The sequence below is a fragment of the Scyliorhinus canicula genome, chromosome 2 (genome assembly GCF_902713615.1).
Source record: "Scyliorhinus canicula chromosome 2, sScyCan1.1, whole genome shotgun sequence".
NCBI classification, from domain to species: Eukaryota; Metazoa; Chordata; class Chondrichthyes; order Carcharhiniformes; family Scyliorhinidae; genus Scyliorhinus; species Scyliorhinus canicula.
Genome location: NC_052147.1, coordinates 98,089,397 through 98,113,709, shown reverse-complemented (window position 1 = coordinate 98,113,709; position 24,313 = coordinate 98,089,397). Strand labels below are relative to the sequence as shown.

General features: G+C 49.6%; 1 protein-coding gene across 2 annotated transcripts in view; it reads left to right on the top strand.

The window, feature by feature from the left end:
• tyro3 (TYRO3 protein tyrosine kinase) overlaps nt 1-24,313 on the top strand; it is a 192,362-nt gene that overhangs the window by 82,355 nt on the left and 85,694 nt on the right. For both annotated transcript variants that reach the window (XM_038783864.1, XM_038783873.1), the window contains exons 5-6: nt 10,939-11,025; nt 12,449-12,564. In XM_038783864.1, coding sequence (XP_038639792.1) covers nt 10,939-11,025; nt 12,449-12,564 — 203 coding nt within the window. The remainder of the gene's footprint in view (nt 1-10,938; nt 11,026-12,448; nt 12,565-24,313) is intronic.

The following is a 24,313-nucleotide window of genomic DNA, read 5'->3' as shown; positions in this document are numbered from 1 at the left end:
GAGGGGAGCTTTAGGTATCTTGGGGTCCACATGGCTAGGACCTGGGGGGTTATGCATAGGCTTAACTTTTTGAGGCTGGCTGGGCAATAGGAGGAGGAGTTCAGGAGGTGGGATGCACTGCCGCTCTCGTTGGCGGGCAGGGTCCAGTCGGTTAAAATGACGGTGCTCTCGAGGTTTTGGTTTCTTTTCCAGTGCCTCCCCATATTGATCCCGAAGGCTTTTTTTAGAAGGGTGAATAAGTCGATTCTGGGGTTTGTGTGGGTGCGGAAGGCCCCGAGAGTAAGGAGGGTATTTTTGGAGCGAAGAAGGGAGGTAGGGGGCCTGGCGCTGCCCAACCTGTGTGGATATTATTGGGCGGTGAACGTGGTGATGATTCGCAGGTGGGTGACGGAAGGGGAGGGTGACGCATGGAAGAGGCTGGAGGTGGCGTCCTGTGCGGTTACGAGTCTGGAGGCCTTGGTGACGGCCCCACTTCCACTCCCCCCGGCAAAGTACTCCACGAGTCCGGTGGTGGTTGCGTCCCTCAAAATCTGGGGACAGTGGAGGCGGCATAGGGGGGAAGTGAAGGCCTCAGTTTGGGCCCCGATACGGGGCAATCACCGTTTTGCTCCAGGGAGAACGGGTGGGGGATTTGGGAGCTGGCACAGGGCAGGCATCAGACAGTTTGGGGACCTCTTCCTGGATGGGAAGTTTGCGACTCTGGAGGAGCTGGTGGGGAAGTTGGACCTCCCCCCGGGAACGCTTTTAGGTATATGCAGGTCAGGGACTTTGTTAAGAGGCAGGTGGAGGCGTTTCCACGGCTGCCGCCAAGGGAGGTGCAGGACAGGGTGCTTTCGGGGGCATGGGTCGGGGAAGGGAAGATCTCGGCTATTTACCAGCTGATGCAGGAGGAGGCCTCAGTAGATGAGCTCAAAGCGAAATGGGAGGAAGAGCTAGGGGAAGAGATTGAGGATGGGACGTGGTTGGACGCCCTGGAGAGGGTGAATTCCTCCTCCTCTTGTGCACGGCTCAGCCTAATTCAGCTGAAGGCGCTGCACAGGGCTCACATGACGGGGGCAAGGATGAGCCGGTTTTTCGGAGGGGAAGACAGGTGCGGGAGGCCCGGCGAACCACACCCATATGTTTTGGGCAGTCCGTCCCTGGAGGGTTTTGGAAGGGGGTGGCGGGGATTTAGTCGAAAGTGGTTGGGTCTAGGGTCAGGCCGGGCTGGGGGCTCGCGATCTTTGGGGTAGCTTCGGAGCCGGGAGTGCAGGAGGCGAGAGAAGCCGGCATTCTGGCCTTTGCGTCTCTCGTAGCTCGGCGCAGGAGTCTGTTACAGTGGAGGGATACGCGGCCCCCGAGTCCGGAGGCCTGGATCAACGACATGGCTGGGTTCATCAAGTTGGAGAGGATGAAGTTTGCCCTGAGGGGGTCGGTACAGGGGTTCTTTCGGCGGTGGCAGCCCTTTCTCGATTTCCTGGCGAACGGGTAGAGAGTGGTCGGTCTCAGCAGCAACCGGGGGCGGGGGGGGGGGGGGGGGGGGGGGGGGGCAGGGTGGGTGGGTTTGGTGATGGTTGGGGGGGTGTATTTTTGCGGTGGTGGGTGTGTTATGTTATTTTCTTCTTTCTTGTATTGCTATTTGTTATTATTTATTTTGGGGAGAGAGTTCTTTTCTTGTTCTGATTTGGCGTGGAAACACGCCTTGTTTGTTTTAAATTGCGGGGAGAAAATTTGTTATTGTTATTAAAAAACTTGAATAAAAATTATTTTTTAAAAAAGAATTCGTACTTGGAGGTGAGCCCATGTACAAACCATAAGACAAAAGAAGAAGCACTTGAACTCGCAAGTGCAAAAAGAACTGAACAGTGACATCAAGAAAAAAAATGTCAGGACTTTGGTCGTTTAGCAGGGAGTGAGTTACAGGCTAGAATCTAATTGAGAGGTTCAGATGGTATATATATAGAATAATCATTGCCTCCTCAGCTCCATTACACTCTATTTGAAACTTACCATGTTAATTGTGCCACTGCTGCAGTCTCTGTAATAACTGTTGTAAGACGCAGTGTGTGGTTCACTAGGTCTCATGAGTCTTGTATAGTTTAACAACATGGGCGCGATTCTCTGGAAAGATTTCCAAGTGTGGTAGCGAGTGGGAAATGCCGCGTGCTTCCCGGCCCTCGGCTCAATGAGGCCAGCAATGATATCCAGCGTTAATTAGTCCGCTTATCGAGGACCCCCGGGCTACTTGCTTCAAATGAAGGCTTGCCTTTGCCGGCACTGCACTCGCCAGCCCCCCCACTAACAAGCTCGAGTAGCACTTAAGTTGCACTTGCTCAGCCAACCCCAGCCAGCGCACAACAATGTCGGCCAAGAGACCAGCCCCAAGATTCGGCGATGCAGATCTGGGGAGGCTGCTGGACGCAGTGGAGGCCAGGAAGGATGTTCCGTTCCCCCGATGTAATGTTCTCTGCACGCAGGGATGGCGAGGTCTTTGTAGTTGAAGTGCTCAGAGAAAATAATAATAACAACAACCTTTTATTGTTCTATTGTTCACTGTGAAAATCCCCTTGTCGCCACATTCCAGCACCTCTTCGGGTAATGAGCCGGTACGGGAATTGAACCCACGCTGCTGGCCTGCAATGCCAGCTCAACGGCTTGTAAATGAACAAAACTGTTTATTAATTAAGTAAATCATGAAAGGGTTTCTATGATGTAAGAGTGCAGTTGGATATTACGGCTAAATACAAATATCTATGGGTAACTCTTACTAATCACTGTCAACTCAGTAGCTGTTCGATTTGCGACTGTGCTAGTTGTCCAAATTCTTTGTCTGTGTGCTGTGAAGATTACCTCCTATCTCCATGAGGCCTGTCTTCTAGTGACCGACTCCTGTCACTATGCCACCTGTGGTCGGTGCTAGAATCTCAGTCTATGCATACGGTACCTATCCTAACTTTGACAGAAATCCTGGGATCCTCACTGTCTTCAGGTGATGTCCCGGAGGACAGGAGAATAGCCAATGTTGTTCCTTTATTTCAGAAGGGTAGCAAGGATAATCCAGGGAACTACAGGCCGGTGAGCCTTACGTCAGTGGTAGGGAAATTACTGGAGAGAATTCTTTGAGACAGGATCTACTCCCATTTGGAAGCAAATAGACGTATTAGCGAGAGGCAGCACAGTTTTGTGAAGTGGAGGTCGTGTCTCACTAACTTGATAGAGTTTTTCGAGGAGGTCACAAAGATGATTGATGCAGGTAGGGCAGTGGATGTTGTCTATATGGACTTCAGTAAGGCCTTTGACAAGGTCCCTCATGGCAGACTGGTACAAAAGGTGAAGTCACACGGGATCAGGAGATATAGGAGAGATGTCCGAGGTAGGTTCTTTACTCAGAGAGTGGTTAGGGTGTGGAATGGATTGCCTGCTGTGATAGTGGAGTTGGACACTTTAGGAACTTTCAAGCGGTTATTGGATAGGCACATGGAGTACACCAGAATGACAGGGTGTGGGATAGCTTGATCTTGGTTTCGGACAAGGTTTGGCACAACATCAAGGGCCGAAGGGCCTGTTCTGTGCTGTACGGTTCTATCAGGGGTGAGCTGGCAAGGTGGATACAGAACTGGCTAGGTCATAGAAGGCAGAGTAGCAATGGAAGGGTGCTTTTCTGATTGGAGGGCTGTGACTAGTGGTGTTCCGCAGGGATCAGTGCTGGGACCTTTGCTGTTCGTAGTATATATAAATGATTTGGAGGAAAGTATAACTGGTGTGATTAGTAAGTTTGCAGACGACACAAAGGTTGGTGGAATTGTGGATAGCGATGAGGACTGTCAGAGGATACAGCAGGATTTAGATCATTTGGAGACTTGGGCGAAGAGATGGCAGATGGAGTTTAATCCGGACAAATGTGAGGTAATGCATTTTGGAAGGTCTAATGCAGGTAGGGAATATACAGTGAATGGTATAACCCTCAAGAGTGTTGACAGTCAGAGAGATCTAGGTGTACAGGTCCACAGGTCACTGAAAGGGGCAACACAGGTGGAGAAGGTAGTCAAGAAGGCGTACGGCATGCTTGCCTTCATTGGCCAGGGCATTGAGTATAAGAATTGGAAAGTCATGTTGCAGCTGTATAGAACCTTAGTTAGACCACACTTGGAGTATAGTGTTCAATTCTGGGTCACCACACTACCAGAAGGATGTGGAGGCTTTAGAGAGGGTGCAGAAGAGATTTACCAGGATGTTGCCTGGTATGGAGGGCATTAGCTATGAGGAGAGGTTGAATAAACTCGGTTTGTCCTCACTGGAACGACGGAGGTTGAGGGGCGACCTGATAGAGGTCCACAAAATTATGAGGGGCATAGACAGAGTGGATAGTCAGAGGCTTTTTCCCAGGGTAGAGGGGTCAATTACTAGGGGGCATAGATCTAAGGTGCGAGGGGCAAAGTTTAGAGGAGATGTACGAGACAAGTTTTTTATACAGAGGGTAGTGGGTGCCTGGAACTCGCTGCTGGAGGAGATGGTGGAAGCAGGGACGATAGTGACGTTTCAGGGGCATGTTGACAATGCATGAATAGATTGGGAATAGAGGGATACGGACCCCGGAAGTGCAGAAAATTTTAGTTTAGACGGGCAGCATGGTCGGCACGGGCTTGGAGGGCCAAAGGGCCTGTTCTGGCACTGTACATTTCTTTGTTCTTTGTACAATTCGATTATAAATTCATAGACAAATGATATTCTACATCTCACTACACCCGAGGGTCCCGGAGGGTCAGCCATAGGGCAGTCAGTGCTCCAGGGCTGCCGGGGACGAGGCGGTGGCGGCTGTGAGCGCAGAGAGTGTGACCAGGAGGACTGGCCTCCACTGCCGGAGAAAGGTCAACGACCTACACTGGGCAGCGTGAGTGAGTAGACACCATCGCACCCCCCCCACCTCCCCCAGAGACCTTTCCGCCCCCGCGCGAGCATCCACCCCTAACTCTCCTTGCGAGCCCCAACCCTCCCTGTAATCCCCCCCTCTCCCTTCACGCCCCCCTCTCACCACTGTGAACCATGTGTGTGGCTAATAATGCTCACTTGGCGGAGTCCCAGAGGCTACTGGCGCAGGAGATGTGCCGGCAATGTGTGGTACCGAGGCCAAAACTGCTAGTGTAGCAACTGCAGTGGAGAGCCTGGTGCACGACGTCACCACCATTAACAAAGGTGTCCAAGGTCAGTGACGGCCATGGCTGAGGGTCTCGGCAGAATATTCGACTCGCTGGGGGACGTGACCCAGTACCAGGCTGACCTTGATTAGGTTCTGTGGGCCATGTCCCACTCTCAGATGGGAATGGCCGAGGCACTGCAGAGCATTTCAAAGTCACTAAGGGGCATCGCAGGTGGGGTCAACTTGATGGTGCGGACGATGGGGAACCGCCAGGGCTGACAGAGCCAGATGCTACAGGGGCAGCTGGGGCTCCAACCAGCTGCCCCTTCAGCCCAAGGTGAACTCCAGGGCCCTATGGGCACTGAGCAGAAGGAGGGGGCACTGGGCACCAACCCGGATCCGTCCCATGGAGTGGTGATGGTGGCCACCCGCCCCCCCTGGGTTCCATCCCTCTGATGCAGCCACATCTCACAGCCAGCCACTGGAACAGGGCGTCACGGCTGTGCATGTGCCGCCAGCACAGGGGTCCTCCAGCCCCAGAGCTCTCAGAGGTCGCCCGCCAGGGGCATCGAAGGCCATGGGACATGGTAAGCGGCTGGCTGCCTCCACCTCTGATGTGCATCCTGGGGACACACCTAGACATAGCGTTAGGAGGGCAAAGCACATTGTGGATCATTGAGGGCACTGGGGGAGGGGGGATGGGGTCGGGGGGTGTAGATAGGGGGTGAGGGGGTATGGAGGTTGTGGCACCATTGGGAGATTGGGGAATAGTTACACACAAACGCACCCTTGCGCACAACCGGTATGATTGTTCCGCAATGCGGGCCGACCTCCGAATCCTTGGTCCATCTCTCTAGGCTTCTCCCCCTCCCCGTAGCACTCGCCCACCCGCCAGCCATGAACATGTCCCCGGAGCTGTGTCCCATCCCTTCGGTGTTCGGACGTTGGCTGCTGCGTGTTGCCTCCCGCAGTGTTCAGGCACAGTGTCCATGCATCAAGGTGTGATAGGGATGTGTGGTGAATGTGATTCACACTGGATTATAATCTGTATATACATGTGTCTATATTGTAAGTGCAGTTGCACTACCTGTCCTCCAGGGGAGTAGCTCTGGGAATGCTCGAGTTGTATGGGGCTTCTCCCTTGGCTCTGCCCAGGACTCCTCCCCCGGAAGCTGCTGTATAAAGATCAGTGCCACATGGTCAGCCGGCCAGTTCACCGAAAGTTCAATGGCTAATAGGCTGGCTCTGTTGTGAGTATATTAAAACCACTATTCTAATCCTACAAGCACGTGTCCGTAGAATTGTTGGTTCCAACAGGATGCTAGGCAATGACTCCCACATGCTACATGGCCCACCCACCCATGGAAATCCACTTGGGTTGTGTGAAGTGCTCACTTAACCACTATTGCCACTTCCGTATTAGCAATAGCCTTCAGCTGCACAGCCAGAGGCCTCGTCAGTCAATGGGGGTTATGGGTGATCGGTGGGACAGACGGGCAAGGACAAGGGTTGCCCCCAGAATGGGTACACATGATCCAGGGGTTGGCATGGTGGGGCCACACCTGGTTGCCCCCCCCCCCCCCGCATCATCTCCCCCTACCCTTCCATGGGGGCTCACCCCCAGCCGAGGGACCCCAAGCACTGGGGTGGCAAGCCCAGTGCCCCGGGCTCTTTGCCTGTGAGAAAAGATGGCTACTCACCTCTTTGGCTCCCCACAGAAGCCCTTCCGACAGTTTCACGATTTTCAAAAGGAGCACTAATCAGCGCCAGCGTGACCACTTGCTGCGGAGGCTGCTGAATGATGGAAGGCCGGTGGATATGGGGTGGATGTCGATAATTGTATGGAAATAAGGCTTAAGTGGTGATAATTGTTTTTTTGCCACGCTACGACGAGATTCTGATTTCACCTCCGGGAGCGGGCCGATTGCATCGCAAACTATTTGCCGCCTGGCACGGTTCTCGTTTTAAGCCTCTCCTGCTATTCACCGGCCTTGAGCTAGAGTGCAATGAAGCCGGAGAATTGCGCCCCAAGCGATTACTATCTACCCGAAATGATATACATATATACAGTATAAATTATGAGTTGTCTCCATGCTTGCCTCTACACATGTCTCTGTCCAGTACATGCACTCTAGACTCGCGTCATGTGCTCCTTTGTATCACAGTACTGGACCTAGTTCCACATTAATAGCAACCTGCTGATTGCTGTACATAATCTGCTGTGGGTTGACACTCTATTAACCTAACTGATAACCTCCTACTGGCTTGACCAGACTAGCTCTCTATCACATGGTGATGATGTTCATTGGCCTGTGCACTGCGACTATCTCCCTAGCCGTGTCCTGTGAGAGAGGGAGAGCCTTAATGCCCTGTGGGCTTTATAGTGGTGGTGTCCTGTCTGGTGATTGGTTGTTCTGTGTCGTGTGTGTTCATTGGTTATCCTGTGTGTCAATCACTGCCTGTCTGCATCTCATGATATACATGAGTGGATATTATGACAACCCTGATGCACGATCAATTGCACGAAAGACTCAGATTGGTACAACTGTGGCTTTATTACAGTCAGATGCGTGGCCTGCTGCAGCTGGCGAAATGGCTGATCAGGAGGAGATCATGCATATTTATACGGCTCCTTGTGGGCGGAGCTAGCCGGCAGGGGCTACCGGCGAATCTGTAATGCAGATCCTACCTTACATCCCCTAATACAGGAGCACAGTGGATCACCACAAACCCCGAGTGAAAAACCTGCCCGATCTGCCCCTTCCTTAACCTTACCTGGTCCTTCACACGGCGGTGCGTCTCCTGCAGAAAGACCACCCCCGCTTTCAAACTCCTGAAGTGCGCAAACAGCTGCACCCTTTTTACCGGCCTATTCAGTCCCCGGACGTTCCACATTACCAACCTTACCGGAGGCTTATTCCTCCAATCCCCTCTACCGTCTGTCATCTTCCCCACTTAACTCCTGCCCCTTTAATTCCACCCTGTACCTAGCCCATCCCAGATGGCCCATGACCATGTCATCTCTCACCACCTGCCATGTCGCAACAACCTCCCCCGCCTTTCCCCCCTTTCCCCCCTCCCACCCCTCTTGACCTTTTCCCCCACCACCTCACTTCCGTTCACCAGCATAACCTGCTAGCGCAGCAGCCCCTGCCCAAAGACACTTCCCAATGACATCCAATTCCCCCCCAACCCCCGCGCCTCAGCTCAAAGAAGAAGGATCCCAGTTGAGCTTACTCTCCCCCACCCAAACAAAGACTTCTCCTGAACTCCAGGCAGCCTTCTCCAAAAGCAAACAAACACATGTTAAACACAAACAGTCCCATAAAACAGGAGGGGGAGACGGGAACATCCATCCCCACATCAACTTTCCATCCCTTACAATCCCAACAGTAAATAGCAAACCTCCCCTCCAAAAAAAAGATGAACATTCCTCAATCCCTACTGCCACTTCAAACCTGCTCCCGACCATTACGTAGTGCCAGCACCCCGGCTCCCAAGCATTGTCCACTCAGTTCTCCCCCAGTTAAGCTTCTCAATGAATTATTCGGCCGCTTCTGGGCTCTCGCAATAATACTCCCGGCCTCCGAACGTCACCCATAATTTCGCTGGGTCGAGCACCCCAAACCTGATCTGCCACGGTACAACACCACCTTGTCCTTGTTGAAGCTTGCCCATCGCTTTGCCAACTCGGCTCCAATGTCCTGATAAATTCGGACCCTGTTCCCTTTCCAGTCGCAGCTACGCTTCTCCCTGGCCCACCGTAGAATCTTTTCTTTCTCTTCAAATTTGTGGAGTCTCACAATCACTGCATGCGGGGGCTCCCCAGCTCTCGGCTTCTGCCTCAGGGACCTATGTGCTCGGTCCACTTCAGGTGCCTTATCTAGCACCCCTTCGGCCACCAGCTCCGCCAGCATCTTCGAGACGTACCTCGTGGCACTTACACCTTCCACTTCTTCAGGCAGGCCCACTAGTCGCAGGTTCTGCCTTCTCGAGGCATTCTCCTGCTCCTCCACCTTTGCCCTCAATGTTTTACACAGGCCCCCCAGGAGCCCCATCTCCGCCTCCAGAGCCACCACACGATCGTTATGGTCCGAGATCACTCCTTCAAACTCCCGAATCTGTGATCCTGCACCTCCAAACACCTCTCCATCCGTTCCAGAGAACTCTTCAGGGGTGCCACAGCTTCTGCAATGGCCTTTGTGCGATCTTCCCGCATTTGTTTCCTCTGCTACTGGAATTCAGCTTTAATAAAGGTCATCAAGTCAAGTTGAAGCCTTCCAGCCTTCCAGTCCTTCCCCGCCTGCATGTTTAAAGTGGCTTTTGCTGTTGCTGCAGCACAAGCCTTTTCCAACTTTCCAGCCAAATCTCTCACTGTTTTCTGCCGCGTCTGGTAGCCAGCAGACATATCACTCCCGGGGAAGGTACTCCTCCAACATTCACCTACGTCTTTTCATCAAAATTCCACTCAGTATTGGGTAAAAAGAGCTTTTTTCTGTGACTTTGAGCAGGAGCTGCCCTGTATGTGACCACTCACTCCATGGTCACACCCGGAAGTCCCGCCTAACTTCAGAAAGTGGGGGTGATCAGGGGCAGCGAACTGAATTCCGAGTTGAAAATTCCCTCCTCTCGAACTCCAGGACAGCAGCTCATTCGGGAACACAGTCCAGAAACATTCCCTCAAGTAAAAGTATCTGAGACGCTCCCACAAAGATTGTGAATGCTGAGACTCAATTGGAGCTTTCAAAACCGAGATTGGTCGATTTTTGTGTGACAAAGATATGGAACAGAGGGTTTGAATGGAGTTGAGGTCAGATAAGTGTCATGTGAGGGTCCCTTTAAGAAAAGTGTGTTTATCAAATGGCTGCAGTGATGCCATTGTGTGTAGAGCTATGCTGTGATTCTGTTCTTTACTTTTGTTTTGAGCTGGAAGCTGCTTTGTGGCTCTGAGTTTTTTTTGGTTTAGTTTTCAGTTGGGGAGCTGCATTCAAACAAATATGGTGTATTTTGGTCTCTTTGTCTGCCTGCTGAAGAATGTCTCCAGACCACTTGAAAACTTCAAAGTAATATCTGTTTTCTGTAAGGAATTCAAACCTACTGCTTTGTAGAGAAAGGGTGTTTGGCTTATGGATGTTGTTAAGAAAGTTATTAAGGGTTATCTATAGAGTATTGTATCTTTGCGGGGGGGTATTTGTGCTAGTAGTTGATAAGATGTTTACTGTGTGTTTATAAAATGTTAACTGGATTCATAGAATAAACATTGTTTTGTTTAAAAATATTTAAAATCTCTGTTGCATAACACCTGGGAAGTGGGCCCCTGTGCCACTTGTAACCAAAATCTATTAAAAGTTGTAGGTCAGGTGAACTCCATGATATAAAAGCAAATTACTGTGGATGCTGGAATCTGAAACAAAAGGGAAAATGCTGGAAAATCTCAGCAGGTCTGGCAGCATCAGTAGGGAGAGAAAAGAGCTAACGTTTCGAGTCTGGTGACTCTTTGTCAAAGCTCCATGATATACTTTGGTGTTCCCTAAACATTACATAAGCCCTGATCTAATGAAGTGGCAGAGCAGACTCCAGGGGTTGAATAGCATCCTTCAGGTTCCTCTCAAGCCAACTGCATTGTCCTATTTTAGCCTTAGCTGAAAGCAGCTAATTCAGAGGCCTTAACAATTCACTATGATGTCTCATTCTTCCACCCATACTAGACCAACCTGCATGAACTCCTTCTCCTCTTTGACTTTTCTGCCAGGATGGGGAACTGATTGCTTTAAATCTGTAGATTGTAACAAATGCCTTCTCTCTGCCATCCATGTCCTCAGGAATTAAAAGACTGACCACCTTCACTTGTGAAGCACACAACCCAAAGGGAGTGACTGTTTCCAGGACAGCGAGTGTTAATGTCAAAGGTAAGTTCACAACTTCAGTTCCTCCGATTCTCTTCTGTCTGTTGTTGGAACCCTTCTCCATGCTCTTATTTACTTGATTATTCCAATATCACCCTTGGCAACCACCCACTTTGCAACCTCCGTAGGATCGAGCTCATCATCAAAGAAGCTCGTGCTTTTTTTCATCCTTTCTCGCTTTCTGTTTCTCCTTGCCTACACTCATTCCCCATCCACTTCTCACCTTTTTTGATCTATTTACCATTCACCCTTTTCTCTTCCATTCTTTCCTTTGCTTCCTTCCCCTCCTTCCTTTCATGGACCGTTCTATTGACTATTTCCTTCACCCTTTGCTTTCTTTCCGATTTCCTTCCTTCGCATCTTTACTCCTCCTCACTCCTTCCTTCCCTCATTCTGCATTGCTTCTCTCTCATTTCTTCCCCTCCTTCCTTCGCCCCCTTCTCTTCTTCTTCATTTCCCTTTCATTGTCTTCTCACCTGCTCCTCATCCCTCCCCATTCACCTTTCCTATCTTTCTTTTCTTTCTTTCCTTCTCCTCTTTCTTTCCTTCCTCTCCTTTTCTGTGTCCCCCCTTCCTTTTTTCTCCTTTTTTCCTTCATCCATTCTGTGATGATATGCCTAAAGCAATTCTGTATATAATATTGTACGTGACCTCCAACCAGCAGGCAGCAGTGTGGCAGTGTAAATCTACCATGTGGCTCTATGCTTGGGGGAGTTGGGGGTAAGTCGTGTTGATGGATATTTTGCAGTAGCTCTGTAATAGTTAGTGTTAGTAGTTTGTTATTTATTTGTTCCAGTTATCTTTGCCACACAATTGTTTCATAATAAATTATTTAAACTAGATGTTCTGTAGTGCATCATTCATATCGGCCGGTCGACAGAACCTGACACCTTCCCCTTCTTCGCTGCCTTCCCTCCCTTGCTCCTCATTCTCCTCTCTCTTCCCCATTTAAGCTAAATAAATTTGTGCTGCTGTTTTGTAATTTATGGTAATTTAGTAACATGGTCTTAATTGGCTGCCAGCAATGAATATCCCTCTTCAAAGGAGAATTCTCCTGGTTGGGGAAGATTGTCTCTTTAAAAGCACCAAATTACTTACCTCATGCTTTTACATGCTGACTGTGGGTTCTTGGAACAGTTATGCTGGAGGGCGAGTTGTCACATGATTGAAAACACATGCTCTGCTGACTCACTTATTTTCTTGCTTTCAAACCGATAGTCAGCTGTAGCCTGGATGTAGAATATTAAACAGAACCTCTGTTCTCGAGACACTGTGACTGGGCTAAGTGGTGCCCACAGGATGTATTTACAGTGGAATGAAGGGAATTGCATTGTCAGCTCAAGCTGCAACTCTGCACTGGGGAAGCGATGAGTTCCTTGTCTGTGGCTTCCCGGTGCACCAGCTGTTGAGTAATTTTCTTCTTTAGTTTTACCAGCCAGGCCCACCAAGCTGAGAATCAACAGCCGGACTCCCAACAGTGTCAGCATCAGTTGGACTGCCGCCTTTGATGGCTTCTCGAAGCTTCAGGCCTGTACTGCTCAGGTAAGTGGAGCTGTCATCAGATTGAGCAGATTCTCTTTGTATGTATTGGGTGAGATTTTAACTCATTCGGACCTCACCCACGAGTGCAGGGGGCGGGATTCTGTGGCCTCGCTTTCCCGGCGACTGGTAATTTCCGCCTGAGGTCAATGGACCGTCACATGGTCAGCTCCCCACCCGTGGGCGGAGCGGAAGAATCCATTGTGGCAAAAACCAAGCCAATTCCTTCTTTAACATCGTTTGTACATGGAATGTAAAGATCAGCAACAGACCATTCAGCCCAGCTGTTTTGTGCTCCACATGTGGTACTTGCCACCTAACTTAATCTTAACTAATCAACATATACTTCTATTCCTTTCTCCCTTGTGTCTTTATTCAGCTTCCCCCAAAATACATCTATGCTAGTCACCTATTCGGCCCCGAGGTCCTAAATCCCTAGGAAGGCCCTAACCTGGGCATTTAAATCAGTCCGATCTTCCCCCATTGAAACAATGGGGTTGGACCCATGTTGGGAACATTAAATTCTGCTTATTGTCTTTCTGAACAGCCTCTCTCCCTGGTACCATCACATCATTGCTTGACACTTACGTACCGGCCATATCAGCAACAACAGTCTAAGGTGTGTGCAAATGAATTAGAGTTCCACTCCTTGCTATGATGTCTACATTTACATTTTAGAATCTTGTGATCCCCTAATCAAAAACCGGACTGCCAGTTGAAACTGGGTGGTGGCAGGTGGCCCAGTCAGGAAATAAAGAAGTTGCATTTCACAAACGCACCTTTCACTCCCAACCTCAGGGTGTTCCAAAGTGCATTACAAACATTTAAGCACCTTTAAAATGTCATCACGTTGGAAACACAGCAAGATTCCACAAACAGCAGTGCGATGACCAGCTTTAGCGACGATGGCTGAAGGATCAATATTGGCCATCAAACCAGGGAGAACTTCCCCATTCGTCTATGAAATCCTGCTGAGGGATCTTATTACATCCACTTGAGACAATAGACAGGGCCTCAGTTTAACATCTCATCTGTCGTTCCCTCAACACTGCACTGGAGTGTCAACCTAGGCCTCAGATTTATCAATGAGACGCGCTATCCTCAATTTACCGGAACAAGGATATACATTGGCTATCATTGCTTCATAACGTGTTGTATTCCTGGTGGTTTTTGCAGTCTCGAGTGTACTAGTATGTGTAACTCATAAAAGCAGGGCTATGAGCTAACTTGAAGTCACCGTGTACATGAACCTTTGTTCAAGTCCCAATTTTAATGACTTCCATTGAACCAGTTGTTCTTGGAGTTAAATTTTGAACAGCACAGTTTTGTTTTCTCGAGGCTCCTCAGATTGTAGTGGAATGGCTTGAGCTGTGGATGTTTGATCTGATTCCAAATTAGTGCCCCTCTATTTAAACTCTTGGTTCAGAGAGTTGCTAGGTTGCAATTAGTAAAGGCCCGTAGTCGCAGACAGAAGGCTTCTGTATTGAACAAGGTTACGGCTCAGGGGAGGAACCTTCTCGTATAAAGAGTTGCGGATGGATACACGGGCAGAGTCCATCAACTGCTGCAAATAGTTCTCATTCTCCCAAAGGTCCCATCTTTCTCCAAATCAAAATAGGATCACGGCTATAGTTCTCTGTTGTTGAAAATTCCGCATAAATTTTAATAATTTATCACTCGACATCGTTAGACAGAGAGGTTAGTTGGAAAATAGAATCTTCTTTTCGAGCCTGACCTAGATTTTTTAGGCCTATGTCCAACTGGAAGTGGAGCTCCATCAAGCCGAGGCATCCATGTGATAGGCTAATCAGAAAAGATCTGCACTTTATTTAATTTGCAATTCTCACTTATGCACCAGGTACATATTACTGGTAAACATACTCCCAGGTGCCTGTTTTAGAGTCTAGAAACTTTCATATGCTCTCCTCAAAACTGGGGTCTCTCTCCCTTAACTTTGGAATAATGGTGTGACCTCAATTCCTTCACAGAAAAGTGCTTTGCCAAAATTAGTAGTTCCCACCCCCTTGACCATTCCAGGCCATGTAAGCAAGTTATTGGCAGGGCTTCTCTGTAGCCTGTCATCAAGAAGCACGAGAGATACCAGTGCACCTTTTCTATTTTTCATGTTCCCACGCTCATTCTCCCGCTCTCTTTTTTTTAGCCTCTCACTCTCTTACTTTCCCTTGCTCTCTCTCTCACACACCCTCACTCATTCCCTCACTATCTCAGTTTCTGTTACTCACCCGTAAACACTCTCACACGTCCTCACACGCCCTCAATCTCGCACGCACCCTCTCACTCTCACATTCGCTCATCCATTCTCTATCAGAAACCCTCACAGCGCCTGGATCAACGATATGGCGGGGTTTATTAAATTGGAGATGGTGAAATTTGCCCTAAGGGGATCAGTGCAGGGGGTCTTCAGGAGGTGGGAGCCATTCCTAGACTTCCTGGCAGAACGGTAGAAAAAGGCCAGCAGCAGCAGCAGCAGCTGAAGGGGCGGGCATAGTTGTTCATTGTTAATGACGGGTGTTAAGTTATTTCTTCTTTTTTGTATATACGGGGGGGGGGGGGGGGGGGTTGTCCTTTCTTTTCGTAGTATATTTTGTTATTGATATTTTGTGAAAATTTGAATAAAAATTATTTTTTTAAAAAAGAAACCCTCACAACACTCTCACTCATTCTCCTGGACTCTGCCTGGTATCTTCCACTACAGTGGGCAGCTCGCCCTGGATGAAATGATGCATGTCAAAGAAGCATCTGTGCAAACAGATGTCAGCTACATCAATGCTCGGCCTTAAGCTCCAACCGCACTCTCTTATAATGTATATTAGAGACATAAAAACCTTTCAGGTATGGGGTGTGTGGGCGAGAGCACCCTGTTAAATCGATCCCGTCCCCTCAGTCTCTACCCTGTCAAACCCCCACAGAATGTTATATTTTCAAATTAGGGCCCCTCTCGTTATTCTAAACTCCAGTGAGTATTGGTCAACCCTCTTCAAGCTTTCCTCATAAAACAAATCCTCTCATCACAGGATGAAACCTAGTGAAGCTTCTTGGAGCTGCTTCCACTGCAAATATATCCCTCCTCAAATAGGAAGACTATAACTGTGCCCAATCTTCCAGCTGCTGTCTCGACATTGCCCTTACAACCTTAACAACTTTTATCCTCCATCCACCTTGCAATAAAGGGCAACATTTCATTTGTTTTCCTAATTACTTGCTGTGCCTACATGCTAACACCTTGTGATTCCGTATGAGGGCACCCAGATCCCTCTGCACTACAGCATCTCTCTCCAGTTAAATAATGGGCATGATTTAAAACCCAAAAGAGAGGCATCGAGAACGACCCCACTATCAAATGAGACTCTTTGTTTTTTTTGGCCTCAGGGCATGCACTTACCTCACTTCCTGCACTGAGCTCAGCTATTAAACTGAGCTCAGCTCGTCAGTGCAGGAAGAGGTCGGGGGCCAATTTTAAATGCAGCCCCAATCTCTCGATCCCTTTGGGCGCCACATCACGGCCTTTGGACCCCCTCATTGCCCCAACTTACCTCTTAGAGGGTCCTCTAGCTCCCCCCCAACCCCACCTCTTAAGGACAGGGCAACCCTGACATGAGCACCCGGACACCTGAAACTTTGGCACTGCCAGCATGGCACTGCCAGGGTGCCCAGTCGCTAGTGCCTGGCTGGCAGTGCAAAGGTGTCCAGGTGGCAGTGGGAGTGCCAGGGTAACACCCTTCCCAGAGCCTGGCCACCCGGGGTCATCGGATGGCCTGGGAGAACCCCCTAGTTACATTTGTGTGGACCAATGATAAATGGCACCATGACGAGGTCTCCCAGTCGCAGCCATTCGTTCCCAGGCCTCTGGGACAACATATATAAATGAGCCTAATGGCTGACTTAAATATGTTAATCTGGATCTCACCCAGTGAGGGTGAGACCCAGATCGTGACTTCTTGTTAGATCTTGCGAGGCGTTCCGAGCATCTCAAATCTTGTGAGAGGCGTCTCCAGAGATTCAATGGCCTTGTATCTTTGAGTTGGGTGTGACGAGGCCGCTCGATTGTGCCCAATATTCCGTTTTTCTATTCTTCCTGCCAAAGTAGACAACCACGCATTTTCCCACATTGTACTACATCTGCCAAATTTTTTGCTCACTCCTACATAACTTTGTATCATCAGAAAATTTGGCGACAATACACTCAGCCCCTTCATCCAAATCATTAATATCGTTTGCGAATAATTGCGGTTCTAGCGATAATTCCTGTGGCATTCCATTTGTTACAGCTTGCCAACCTGAACATTAACCTTAACGTTTCCTGTCAGTTCGCCATTCCTCTGTCCATGCTCATATTTTACTCCCAACACCAGAAGCACTTATCTTGTGTAATAATCTTTTATGTGGCACCTTATCAAAATGCCTTTTGGAAATCCAAATACACTACATCAACGCGTTCCCCTTTATTCGCTCTCCTCGCTACATCTTTGAAGAATATGAATCATTTCTCAAGCCACAATTTCCTTCTCATAAAAACATGTTGGCTCTGCTTTATTCCGCTGTGATTTTCTAAACGCCCCGCCACTATTTCCTTAATAATGGATGACAGCAAGTTCCCAATGACAGATGTTAGGCTCACTGGCCTAGAGCTTTCTACTTCTTTCTCCCTCCTTTCTTGAATAGGAATGTTAAATTTGTGGTTTTCCACCCTGCTGCATCCTCTCCAGAATCTGGGGTTGAATTTTTAGGAGGCGCTCTCCATCCTGAGAGATGCACTCCCGGAAGCTCACTGCCATTTCACGCTCAATTGAGCGTTGATTGGCAGTGGGCAAGACACTCAAGGAAGGAGGCCTTGCCTTGGAAAGCTGTCAGCCAATCGGATTGACAGACAGCTTACCCACCCTTGCAGGCACAGCGCTGCAGTGGCCGGAAGAGGTACTGCAGCCCTCTACCTGTACCTGTTCCCAAGGTAAGTCCCAGGGTGTTGGGGGGAGGGGAGGGGAGTGCAGGGGGATGGTTGGGGATGCCTTGGGATGGGTAGGCCAGGGGTTGGAGGGAGGGCCAGAGCTTCCAGGTTCTGGAAAGGAGGGTGCTCCAAATCTGAAAGGGCCTTTCTATGTCTTTTCTCTCAGTTTGATTGTTGATTCTCTTCCCACACCTACTGGTGCACAAGGCTTTCAACCATAGTGAGATTTTTCCTGGAACAGGTCACTAGCCTGTCACCAGATAGCAACTCTGCATCAAGTGTGGCTGACCAGGAGTCTCTCCAATTTCTTACCGCCTACCAGTGTTGTGTTGATACTCAACTTGTTTGGCTGTGTTATGGATGCACATTCTCTGACCATCAAGTCGTGGCGTGGGACTGGGACCCAGAGTTTCCAGCTCAGAGTCAGCGACCCTGTCCCCCTGCACCACAAGACCCCCTTCTCAGTTTGATAACTGCCACAGATTCCCATAATTAGCCACATATGTTTCATCCTTGTGGAGGTTTTCTTTCCTCGATAAACACTGCTGTTATTTTTGTGACCCCGACATTCGCTCACTGCCAAAACTGATCAACTTATTTCTGAATGAATGCAGCTTTGACGGTCTCCTTTGGAAAGTGCTGGTCAGCAATAGAGTTGGAGACAGTGGTATATGTGCCCAGCCAGCGCTGCATAATTATGCCTGGAATAGAATGGTTCTTTTGTTGGTGGGATCAAGGAAATATTATCTGTGGAAAGCGACAGTCCAGGGTGGATGAGGCTCAGTTTCTGTCATTATATTTCTGATTTTCTTCTTTAGTTAAAGCATGAAAAAGACTATTCACTACTGTGTCATTTTAATTAGTGTAAAGTTAACTTCCTCAGGAGATGACATTTGGGAACCAGTTCAATGAGGCCAAAGTGAATGTAACCATCGGATGTTTCTAGGTAGTTGGTGACGTTTGTTAATACGCTGATGGAGCACAATACACACTGAGTCAAAGATAACACTTATTCCATCTGCTACTGCATGGCCTGTGTGTTTATTTGCTTCAGTTCCTGTGCATGTGTGAGCTCAGGATGTTGTGTACCTTTCAACAATAGCAACAACGGCTTGCATGTAGACAGCTCCAACTTAGTGAAGTGCTACAAGGTGTTTTGCACGAGCTTTAGACTGTAACTGGAGTGTGAGACAGTGTTGGTGATATAGAGACTGGGACTGGAGTGTGAGACAGTGTTGGTGATGGAGGGACTGGGACTGGAGTGTGAGACAGTGTTGGTGATATAGAGACTGGGACTGGAGTGTGAGACAGTGTTGGTGATATAGAGACTGGGACTGGAGTGTGAGACAGTGTTGGTGATATAGAGACTGTAACTGGAGTGTGAGACAGTGTTGGTGATATAGAGACTGGGACTGGAGTGTGAGACAGTGTTGGTGATATAGAGACTGGGACTGGAGTGTGAGACAGTGTTGGTGATGGAGGGACTGGGACTGGAGTGTGAGACAGTGTTGGTGATATAGAGACTGGGACTGGAGTGTGAGACAGTGTTGGTGATATAGAGACTGGGACTGGAGTGTGAGACAGTGTTGGTGTTGGAGGGACTGGGACTGGAGTGTGAGACAATGTTGGTGATGGAGGGACTGGGACTGGAGTGTGAGACAGTGTTGGTGATATAGAGACTGGGACTGGAGTGTGAGACAGTGTTGGTGATGGAGGGACTGGGACTGGAGTGTGAGACAGTGTTGGTGATGGAGGGACTGGGACTGGAGTGTGAGACAGTGTTGGTGATATAGAGACTGGGACTGGAGTGTGAGACAGTGTTGGTGTTGGAGGGACTGGGACTGGAGTGTGAGACAATGTTGGTGATGGAGGGACTGGGACTGGAGTGTGAGACAGTGTTGGTGATATAGAGACTGGGACTGGAGTGTGAGACAGTGTTGGTGATATAGAGACTGGGACTGGAGTGTGAGACAATGTTGGTGATGGAGGGACTGGGACTGGAGTGTGAGACAGTGTTGGTGATATAGAGACTGTAACTGGAGTGTGAGACAGTGTTGGTGATATAGAGACTGGGACTGGAGTGTGAGACAGTGTTGGTGATGGAGGGACTGGGACTGGAGTGTGAGACAGTGTTGGTGATATAGAGACTGGGACTGGAGTGTGAGACAGTGTTGGTGATATAGAGACTGGGACTGGAGTGTGAGACAGTGTTGGTGATATAGAGACTGGGACTGGAGTGTGAGACAGTGTTGGTGATGGAGGGACTGGGACTGGAGTGTGAGACAGTGTTGGTGATATAGAGACTGGGACTGGAGTGTGAGACAGTGTTGGTGATATAGAGACTGGGACTGGAGTGTGAGACAGTGTTGGTGATATAGAGACTGGGACTGGAGTGTGAGACAGTGTTGGTGATATAGAGACTGGGACTGGAGTGTGAGACAGTGTTGGTGATATAGAGACTGGGACTGGAGTGTGAGACAATGTTGGTGATGGAGGGACTGGGACTGGAGTGTGAGACAGTGTTGGTGATATAGAGACTGGAACTGGAGTGTGAGACAGTGTTGGTGATATAGAGACTGGGACTGGAGTGTGAGACAGTGTTGGTGATGGAGGGACTGGGACTGGAGTGTGAGACAGTGTTGGTGATATAGAGACTGGGACTGGAGTGTGAGACAGTGTTGGTGATGGAGGGACTGGGACTGGAGTGTGAGACAGTGTTGGTGATGGAGGGACTGGGACTGGAGTGTGAGACAGTGTTGGTGATATAGAGACTGGGACTGGAGTGTGAGACAGTGTTGGTGATAGAGGGACTGGGACTGGAGTGTGAGACAGTGTTGGTGATGGAGGGACTGGGACTGGAGTGTGAGACAGTGTTGGTGATATAGAGACTGGGACTGGAGTGTGAGACAGTGTTGGTGATATAGAGACTGGGACTGGAGTGTGAGACAGTGTTGGTGATATAGAGACTGGGACTGGAGTGTGAGACAGTGTTGGTGATGGAGGGACTGGGACTGGAGTGTGAGACAGTGTTGGTGATGGAGGGACTGGGACTGGAGTGTGAGACAGTGTTGGTGATATAGAGACTGGGACTAGAGTGTGAGACAGTGTTGGTGATATAGAGACTGGGACTGGAGTGTGAGACAATGTTGGTGATGGAGGGACTGGGACTGGAGTGTGAGACAATGTTGGTGATGGAGGGACTGGGACTGGAGTGTGAGACAGTGTTGGTGATGGAGGGACTGGGACTGGAGTGTGAGACAGTGTTGGTGATGGAGAGACTGGGACTGGAGTGTGGGACAGTGTTGGTGATGGAGGGACTGGGACTGGAGTGTGAGACAGTGTCGGTGATATAGAAACTGGGACTGGAGTGTGAGACAGTGTTGGCGATGGAGGGACTGGGACTGGAGTGTGAGACAGTGTTGGTGATGGAGGGACTGGGACTGGAGTGTGAGACAGTGTTGGTGATGGAGGGACTGGGTCTGGAGTATGAGACAGTGTTGGTGATGGAGGGACTGGGACTGGAGTGTGAGACAGTGTTGGTGATAGAGAGACTGGGACTGGAGTGTGAGACAGTGTTGGTGATATAGAGACTGGGACTGGAGTGTGAGACAGTGTTGGTGATATAGAGACTGGGACTGGAGTGTGAGACAGTGTTGGTGATGGAGGGACTGGGACTGGAGTGTGAGACAGTGTTGGTGATATAGAGACTGGGACTGGAGTGTGAGACAGTGTTGGTGATATAGAGACTGGGACTGGAGTGTGAGACAGTGTTGGTGATATAGAGACTGGGACTGGAGTGTGAGACAGTGTTGGTGATATGGAGACTGGGACTGGAGTGTGAGACAGTGTTGGGTGATATAGAGACTGGGACTGGAGTGTGAGACAGTGTTGGTGATTGGAGGGACTGGGACTGGAGTGTGAGACAGTGTTGGTGATATAGAGACTGGGACTGGAGTGTGAGACAGTGTTGGTGATATAGAGACTGGGACTGGAGTGTGAGACAGTGTTGGTGATGAGGGACTGGGACTGGAGTGTGAGACAGTGTTGGTGATATAGAGACTTGGGACTGGAGTGTGAGACAGTGTTGGTGATATAGAGACTGGGACTGGAGTGTGAGACAGTGTTGGTGATGGAGGGACTGGGACTGGAGTGTGAGACAGTGTTGGTGATATAGAGACTGGGACTGGAGTGTGAGACAGTGTTGGTGATATAGAGACTGGGACTGGAGTGTGAGACAGTGTTGGTGATATAGAGACTGGGACTGGAGTGTGAGACAGTGTTGGCGATGGAGGGACTGGGACTGGAGTGTGAGACAGTGTTGGTGATGGAGGGACTGGGACTGGAGTGTGAGACAGTGTTGGTGATATAGAGGACTGGGACTGGAGTGTGAGACAGTGTTGGTGATAGAGACTGGGACTGGAGTGTGGGACAGTGTTGGTGATAGAGACTGGGACTGGAGTGTGGAGACAGTGTTGGTGATATAGAGACTGGGACTGGAGTGTGAGACAGTGTTGGTGATATAGAGACTGTACTGGAGTGTGAGACAGTGTTGGTGATATAGAGACTGGGACTGGAGTGTGAGACAGTGTTGGTGATAGGAGGACTGGGACTGGAGTGTGAGACAGTGTTGGTGATGGAGGGACTGGGACTGGAGTGTGAGACAGTGTTGGTGATGGAGGGACTGGGACTGGAGTGTGAGACAGTGTTGGTGATAGAGGACTGGGACTGGAGTGTGAGACAGTGTTGGTGATATAGAGACTGGGACTGGAGTGTGAGACAGTGTTGGTGATGAAGGGACTGGGACTGGAGTGTGAGACAGTGTTGGTGATATAGAGGACTGGGACTGGAGTGTGAGACAGTGTTGGTGATGGAGGGACTGGGACTGGAGTGTGAGACAGTGTTGGTGATATAGAGACTGGGACTGGAGTGTGAGACAGTGTTGGTGATATAGAGACTGGGACTGGAGTGTGAGACAGTGTTGGTGATATAGAGACTGGGACTGGAGTGTGAGACAGTGTTGGTGATATAGAGGACTGGGACTGGAGTGTGAGACAGTGTTGGTGATATAGAGACGGGGACTGGAGTGTGAGACAGTGTTGGTGATGGAGGGACTGGGACTGGAGTGTGAGACAGTGTTGGTGATGGAGGGACTGGGACTGGAGTGTGAGACAGTGTTGGTGATATAGAGACTGGGACTGGAGTGTGAGACAGTGTTGGTGATATAGAGACTGGGACTGGAGTGTGAGACAGTGTTGGTGATGGAGGGACTGGGACTGGAGGGTGAGACAGTGTTGGTGATATAGAGACTGGGACTGGAGTGTGAGACAGTGTTGGTGATATAGAGACTGGGACTGGAGTGTGAGACAGTGTTGGTGATATAGAGACGGGGACTGGAGTGTGAGACAGTGTTGGTGATATAGAGACTGGGACTGGAGTGTGAGACAGTGTTGGTGATGGAGGGACTGGGACTGGAGTGTGAGACAGTGTTGGTGATATAGAGACTGGGACTGGAGTGTGGGACAGTGTTGGTGATATAGAGACTGGGACTGGAGTGTGAGACAGTGTTGGTGATGGAGGGACTGGGACTGGAGTGTGAGACAGTGTTGGTGATGGAGGGACTGGGACTGGAGGGTGAGACAGTGTTGGTGATATAGAGACTGGGACTGGAGTGTGAGACAGTGTTGGTGATATAGAGACTGGGACTAGAGTGTGAGACAGTGTTGGTGATATAGAGACTGGGACTGGAGTGTGAGACAGTGTTGGTGATGGAGGGACTGGGACTGGAGTGTGAGACAGTGTTGGTGATATAGAGACTGGGACTGGAGTGTGAGACAGTGTTGGTGATATAGAGACTGGGACTGGAGTGTGAGACAGTGTTGGTGATATAAAGACTGGGACTGGAGTGTGAGACAGTGTTGGTGATGGAGGGACTGGGACTGGAGTGTGAGACAGTGTTGGTGATATAGAGACTGGGACTGGAGTGTGAGACAGTGTTGGCGATATAGAGACTAGGACTGGAGTGTGAGACAGTGTTGGTGATATAGAGACTGGGACTGGAGTGTGAGACAGTGTTGGTGATATAGAGACTGGGACTAGAGTGTGAGACAGTGTTGGCGATATAGAGACTAGGACTGGAGTGTGAGACAGTGTTGGTGATATAGAGACTGGGACTGGAGTATGAGACAGTGTTGGTGATATGGAGACTGGGACTGGAGTGTGAGACAGTGTTGGGTGATATAGAGACTGGGACTGGAGTGTGAGACAGTGTTGGTGATGGAGGGACTGGGACTGGAGTGTGAGACAGTGTTGGTGATATAGAGACTGGGACTGGAGTGTGAGACAGTGTCGGTGTTGGAGGGACTGGGACTGGAGTGTGAGACAGTGTTGGTGATATAGAGACTGGGACTGGAGTGTGAGACAGTGTTGGTGATATAGAGACTGGGACTGGAGTGTGAGACAGTGTTGGTGATGAAGGGACTGGGACTGGAGTGTGAGACAGTGTTGGTGTTGGAGGGACTGGGACTGGAGTGTGAGACAGTGTTGGTGATATAGAGACTGGGACTGGAGTGTGAGACAGTGTTGGTGATATAGAGTTTGGGACTGGAGTGTGAGACAGTGTTGGTGATATAGAGACTGGGACTGGAGTGTGAGACAGTGTTGGTGATGGAGGGACTGGGACTGGAGTGTGAGACAGTGTTGGTGATATAGAGACTGGGACTGGAGTGTGAGACAGTGTTGGTGATATAGAGACTGGGACTGGAGTGTGAGACAGTGTTGGTGATATAG